The sequence below is a fragment of the Urtica dioica genome, chromosome 11, assembly GCF_054948205.1.
Source record: "Urtica dioica subsp. dioica isolate 48M chromosome 11, U.dioica_male_clone48M_v1_H2, whole genome shotgun sequence".
Lineage (NCBI taxonomy): Eukaryota > Viridiplantae > Streptophyta > Magnoliopsida > Rosales > Urticaceae > Urtica > Urtica dioica.
This window is the reverse complement of record NC_142766.1, coordinates 8568517-8575563: the sequence shown is the minus strand read 5'-3', so window position 1 is coordinate 8575563 and position 7047 is coordinate 8568517. Positions and strand designations below refer to the sequence as shown.

General features: G+C 39.9%; 1 protein-coding gene across 1 annotated transcript; it reads left to right on the top strand.

Moving 5' to 3' along the window:
* The first annotated feature begins 420 nt into the window (after window positions 1-420).
* LOC149381008 (uncharacterized) lies at window positions 421-4630 on the top strand. The gene is made up of 4 exons (XM_089630443.1): window positions 421-934; window positions 1685-2044; window positions 2247-4232; window positions 4298-4630. Exons 1-4 carry the CDS (start codon window positions 760-762, stop codon window positions 4624-4626), a joined length of 2850 nt encoding a protein of 949 aa, XP_089486569.1. The 5' UTR covers window positions 421-759; the 3' UTR covers window positions 4627-4630.
* The last annotated feature ends 2417 nt before the right edge of the window (window positions 4631-7047 follow it).

Genomic DNA, 7047 nt, shown 5'->3' with positions numbered 1-7047 from the left:
ATTGCTACCTAGTCTGATATAGTGGTGATTCCACGCTTTTAGAGGACGTGGATTCCATCTCCATTGATAGTAGTAAACACTCTTCGAAAAAAATAAAACACTCCTTACAAATTTACAATTAATTAAATACCAGGTCTAAGCTCGCAGTCTAAAACGACTTTCCAAGTCAACAATATTAAAAAAAAAAAAAAAAAAAAAACTAACGGGAAGCTGAATCTGTCCAAAAGTAGTTGGTGAGTGAAACACTATCACAAGTCAAAAGCTGTACTAAAATCATATTCAATACTTGGTTTGAAATCTTTTTTTTTTGTTTTTTTGTAACATGAAAATAAGGTAACAATTATCCAATATATATAACAATGTGTTGATATGTTCCCAATAATGAGCATGGCTAGAATTGGTTTGTTCTTGTTTGCCACAACACTTGTGTTGTTGGTGGCAAAAACAGCTACAAAAACCCCAAACCTTTCCTCAGACAAGTCCTCACTGGCTGCCCTAAAACCCTACATTGCTTCAGACCCAAATAACGTGTTGGCGAAGGGATGGTCCGATTCCACTCCCGTCTGCAACTGGACGGGCGTGAAGTGTCACGGAAATCCCCTCAGAGTGATCGGCCTAAATCTTTCGTATGCCGGTCTGGTCGGAACCGTCCCTCCAAACCTCGGAAACCTCTCGTCCCTCGTCCACCTCAGCTTCGCAAACAACAGTTTCCATGGAGCGTTGCCGAGCGAGCTGTCTCGTCTGAGCCGCCTAAGGACGATGAACTTCGGGTTCAACGCTTTGACGGGACGCGTTCCGACGTGGCTGGGCTCTCTGTCGGGACTAAAGAGCTTGTCGCTGCCTGGTAATCGCTTTTCGGGCTTCATTCCTACAGCCATTTTCAACTTGACTTCACTCCGAATAATCAACCTAAGCAATAATCTGCTCTCGGGTGGTAAGCCTAGGTGGAGATACATGAGCTTCCGCTTAACCTTTTATTTTATAGAATATATGTTTTTCTTTTTAAAAAATATAAATAAAACGATATGTTGTACGTTTTTTTTTAGCTTCTGTTTACCTACCCGTTCCTAAGAAGTATTAAGAAAAAAAGTTACTTACATAATGTATATGTTTCTGTATTTTATTCCCTTTCTTAAAGAAAATCCTAGGTCAGTTACCACTCTAGTTGTATGATCTGATCACTGTTGAATTTAAAAATTGATTTTCTAAATATGAAGAGCCAAATTTGTACACCTTTAAAATCATACTTAAAATTAGACAATAAGAACAAGTTAAGAGGACTCTCATTTGATCAGATAGTAACTTAACTGTTAAGTAGTCTTCTGAGATTTCAGTTGTTACAAAATACAGATATTTTCTTTTTCATCTAGTAAATAGGAGTTCGTATTTTTCTTGGGTTCTTAAATATTGCTTGCTGGAGTAGACATCAGGCATGTGTCTGTTACTAGTTCCCGTGTATTTCTAGTCTCTCAAAACTAAAATCCATATGCCCTCAAAGAGCTATAGTCACTACTAGATTAAAGCCAATCACCATCAATAAAAAAAGAGATGTCACTTTTCGAGAAACACAAAAATGTTTTAGCGTCGCTTTTTTGAAACCAAGGCTCGCTGAAGAGGAACTATGTCAACTCATTCTTTGATATTTCAATACTAATACTAATAGATTTTCCATATGTACTTGAAGAAATCCCACAAGAGATTGGTAATCTGCGACGGTTGGAGAAGCTGAGCATACAGAGGAACTCTCTAAGTGGTGCGCTTCCACAGAGTTTGTTCAACATGTCTTCTTTGAAGTTCATGATTTTGTTTGAAAATAGATTTATGGACAGACTTCCGGATAATTTGTGCGAACGCCTTCACGCCATCCAGGGTCTGGACTTGTCTGGAAATAGACTCAGCGGTCCAATTCCCTCCAAATTATGGCAATGCAGAGAGCTTTACTTTTTAGGCCTGGACTCCAACGAATTTAGCAGAGAGATACCAAGAAATATTGGAAACTTGACAAGCTTAAAACGGCTTCATCTCAGCAATAACACGTTGTCAGGTACAGAAATAAACGATTTTAATTAATCTCTATGTATCTCCATTCCTATGATGTCATGATTCTTCAACATCTTAGCTCTTTAGGGTGTGTCTACGGAATGTCTTGAGGTGAAATTCTTGAGAGTTTATTTTTCTTCTTTGATTACTTAAGTTCATCTATACCCAGAAGTATGAGCTTGTACAATTGATTGTTGTTGGTTCAGGTACTATCCCAGAAGAGATAGGAAAGCTTCAAAATCTGCAGGTCTTGGCTCTCAATGGCAACGAAATTAGTGGCATTATACCACCCTCGCTCTTCAATATCACCACAATTGAGGCAATTGTGCTTTATGCCAATCCACTCTCAGGTGGTCTCCCACCAAACTTAGGCCTAAAGGCTTTCAATCTAAAGGCTCTTCACTTGTTCAACAATCAACTCACCGGCCCGCTCCCAAAATCCATCTCCAACGCTTCCCAACTCACGACTTTAGAGATTTCTCATAATCGCTTCTCCGGTTCTATTCCTGACCTATCCGCTTTGACGAAGCTCGAATGGCTCAACTTGGAAGACAACGATTTCACCGTTGGGAGCGATAATATATTCTCGGCCATGTCGGCTTTGAGAAAGCTCAGAGTATGTGCCCTGACATTCAACCCCTTGAATGTTACTCTTCCCGCCTCATTCGGATCGAATATTTCCGACTCTCTTCAGCAATTAGACTTGGCTCTTTGCGATTTGAGTGGCCACATTCCTGCTACTCTTGCCAACTTGAGTAGCTTGATACTTCTAAGCTTGGCCAAAAACAAATTTAGTGGACAAATTCCAGCGTCTATAGGACAGTTGGAAAGGCTTCAAGTCTTGCATCTCAACCGCAACAAACTTCATGGGTCGATCCCGTCAGAGATTTGCCAACTACAAAGCTTGTTCAGACTACAGCTACACCAAAACATGCTTTCAGGGTCGATTCCTTCGTGCTTCGCAAACATAGGAGCCACTCTTAGATATTTGAACTTGGGCTCCAACAGATTGACATCCACAATACCTCCCTCAATTTGGGGACTAGACTATCTTTTGGGCATAGATTTGTCATCAAACTTTCTTGTTGGATCTCTGTCTTCCGATGTGGGAAACTTGAAAGTCGCCACATATTTTGATGTCTCAAACAATCAGTTGTCGGGTGACATCTCCAGGAGGATCGGCGAGCTCAACGACGTAGCTTATATGTCACTGGCTAATAACAAATTCGCGGGTTCGATTCCCGATTCATTGGGAAACTTGCAAAGCTTGTTAGTCTTGGATTTATCAAACAACAGTTGTACGGGAGAAATCCCGAAATCTTTGGAGAAACTCTTGAAGCTCAAGGCTTTAAACTTGTCTTTCAACAATCTTTATGGCGTCATTCCAAGTGGCGGACCTTTCTGGAACTTTTCTTCACAGTCGTTTATGCGAAACCAAGCTCTTTGTGGTGCGCCGAGGCTGCAAGTTCCCTCTTGCAAAATTGCATCAAGGAAAGGCGACAAAGCACGTGTCTTGAGAATCGTCATACCTTGTATCATTGTGGCCCTTGTCTTGGCGGTCCTCTTCGTGATTGTAATATTTTGGATGAAAAGGAATACAAATCCCGAAACAGAGGCCGCCTTAGTTTCTCGGAGAGGAATTACCCGGTTCGAGCTCTTAGCGGGAACAAACGGATTCAGTGAAGAAAACTTGCTGGGCAAAGGGAGTTTCGGGTCAGTGTACAAAGGAACGCTCTCTGACGGGTTAGCCGTAGCGATCAAGGTTTTCAATTGGGCATCGGAAGAGGCATTTGCGAGCTTTGAGAGGGAATGCGAGGTGCTAAGCAACATTCGTCACCGCAACCTCGTGAAAGTGATAACTTGTTGCAGTAGCCCCGATTTCAAGGCATTGGTCCTTGAATACATGCCTCAAGGGAGCCTCGAAGAGCGTCTCTACTCTCACAATCACGGCCTTATTCCTTTGAACATCTCACAGAGGCTGAGCATCGCGATAGACGTCGCGTCGGCGATGGAATACCTTCATTACGGCTATTCAACGCCGATTGTGCACTGCGATTTGAAGCCAAGCAATGTGTTGCTGGACGAGGATATGGTCGCTCACGTTGCCGATTTTGGCATTGCAAAGCTGTTGTGTGGACAGAATTCTATGACCCAAACCATGACTCTAGCTACTATTGGCTACATGGCTCCAGGTAATTCATATGTATCAAACAACACGTGTGTCAAATTTTTATAAACATCGAGAATTGTAATGCAGAGTATGGAGCGAGTGGCGCAGTGTCTAGAAAAGGAGACGTGTATAGCTTTGGCATTATGTTGATGGAGATTTTCACGAGGAAGAAGCCGGTGGATGAAATGTTTTCGGAGGAAATGAGTTTGAGGCAGTGGGTTGAGAATTCGGTGCCACATTCGATAGGTCAAGTGATCGAAGCTGGTTTGTTAAGGAGAGACGACACGACCATGAAGGAGTGCGTATCCTCTCTCATGGAATTGGCTCTCGCGTTCTGTGCTTCAGCTCCGGAACAGAGGCTCGGCATCAATACGGTCGCTTCCACACTGCGCAAAATCAACAACAAATACTTTTAAGGCCGTTTATGCAATGTTATAGTGCTTGATTGAAAACTTTTCTTTTTCTTCCTTATATTCACCACTATTGCCATTTATAACGATCGTTCCTTGGTTGCTTATTTGACAAATTATGAAAATTATTTTCTCAACTAATATGGAATTTGTATACGGTTTTTTTTTAATGGGCAGAAAGTTTAAGATTTTGACACAAATATTATTAAATTTATATAACTCTATTTAAATCAATCAAAACTTATAATTTAACAATTTTTTTTATTTTGTAACTTATCTATCACAAAATTTTAAAATCGTTCAAGAAATATATATTTTCGTGACCGGTTTATCACGAAATTATGTATTTTGTGATTAATCTGTCACGAAATTATGATGGGTATTACAGTTCTTACACATTTTGTTTAGTAATAAAATTGTCAAATTTTAAATTTGATTGATTTTGGTAAAATGATACTAGTTTAATAATATTTGTGTTAAAATCCCAAGAAAACTTACATCAAAACACTTGTTTAACTGTGAAAATAGTGGAAATTTACGTCGGGCCTTCCAAGTGACAGAGCTAGCTAAAATTAAAATATATTTGGCAAGTAAATGAGCCAAATTATTCTAATCCCGAAGACAAATGGAGAAAGCACAAGAGGAGAACGGTGATGAGAGGAGGTGATGTCGTCTAATACGAGTTCAAGTCAGGTATCGGGGAGCCCGGAAGGAGATGAGATGAAGGATAACGAGGCAGTAGAAGAGAACATAGACTTGACTTAGTTTTCTCTCGTGAACATTAACCGGAGGCTGCAATAGTTGATAATTGCGATTGATTCACACTTATCTCGACCTTTTAATATGATAATCAACGCTTGTTCTTAGGTTATTTAATAGGGTTTTTTTTTTTTTTTTTTTTTTTTTTTGTTTTTTTTGTTTTTTATAGTGATTTTTCAGGTACAATAGAGCAAGAGAGGGTTATAGTGCAAAAATGAGCGCAATCGGAGCTTAAAACTAGAGAGGTCAACATTATCCTCGCGCGTCTGATAGGTGCGTTTATTACGCGTAAAACTCTTATTTCCCGGACTAAAAACTAACGAGTCCTCAAGTGTTTTTGATAGTTTTTATGTGTTTATGAGTGATTTTCAGGTTTAAGAGGTCAATTGGGTCTTAAGGAGGTTATTAGCGCATCATGTGACGATTTCGAACAATTTCAAGGAGAGCCGTACACATTTGGACAACTTGGAGCGAAACAAGGAACACGACGTCTTCTTCTGCAGGATTATGAGATTTTTAAATGATGATTTTGGATTATCCACTTTCAGAACTGGATAGATCTCTCTCTTAGCTTTTGAACGCGTGTTTATTTGCAAAAATCGGACGTCGGAGCTAGGAGTTACGACCGTTTAAAAACCGGTGCGCAGCGAGCGGAAAAAAGCGTGCGCCGCGCGGACGAAAAATTCTCCGTTTTCACCTCCAGAGTCGTACGCGCGGACCGTACGAAGCCGAAAAAATGGACTGCGCGCAGACAAAAGGGAGCGCCGCGCGGTCCCAAAATCAGCATTTTCGAATGTTGCATTTCTGAGTGGATTTTGGCCATTAGATCAAAATGAAAGGTCCATGTGGCTCTGAAAATAACCTCATTCAACCTTAAAAAGACCAATACTTTCAGAAGAAGTCATGCATGGAGGGAGATTTTGTAGAATCTATCAAGAACACATTTTCTTTGTCTTAGCTTTTCTTTAGTTTTTCTAAATGTTTCCATACTTGTTCATACTTTGTGGCTCCAATTTGAAGAGAAGGAGAGAGCTGCAGAGTTCTACCGTTGCTACAATCTAATCAAGTGTTCTATTCTCTAACCCTTACTATTTTTAATTCAAGTTTTTCATTTGATCACGATGTCTCTTGATGTGTTGTTCTTGTGCTCATCTTTAAGTATTTTTATTGTCATAGTCATCAATATGAACTAGTCTCATGTAGGGCTATGGTGTAGCGGGGTCATTACGATGTAGGATTCATGGTATTAGAATTGTTAGGTTGTTGTTTTTCTCATCACTTTTACTTAATCCACAACTATGCTTAGTGTTTGTATGAATGTCATGAACTCATGCTTGTTTTATGTTCAACTCTAATGCTTGAGAAAGATTAGGTTGTTGTGATTTTGTGTGGGTTACTAGAATACATTCCTAGGCTAGATATAGCTAGGTTGTTTTAGACTCGTGTGAATACTCTTGATTTTAATGCTAGCCGTGCTTGTTAGGAGTTGAGATCGATAGATGATATTCCGGTATCAGTTTAGGTTGTTAAATGCTTGAGAGAGATCTATCAATTCTATTAAAGTGAGTATGAGTAGTGAAAAGTGTGAATCTCAATAGCTTGATTCTTTTCTTAATTCAGGGAATCCAAGTTGTTTTGTGAACCCGTGAACCATAGTCCTCCCCTTTA

Excerpts from the sequence above, each read along its gene's own strand:
- LOC149381008 (XM_089630443.1), top strand. The coding sequence starts at position 760 with ATGAACTTCGGGTTCAACGCTTTGACGGGACGCGTTCCGACGTGGCTG. Across the intron at positions 2,045-2,246 it reads CAGCAATAACACGTTGTCAG|GTACTATCCCAGAAGAGATA; the intron begins GTACAGAAATAA and ends TTGTTGGTTCAG. Across the intron at positions 4,233-4,297 it reads TATTGGCTACATGGCTCCAG|AGTATGGAGCGAGTGGCGCA; the intron begins GTAATTCATATG and ends ATTGTAATGCAG.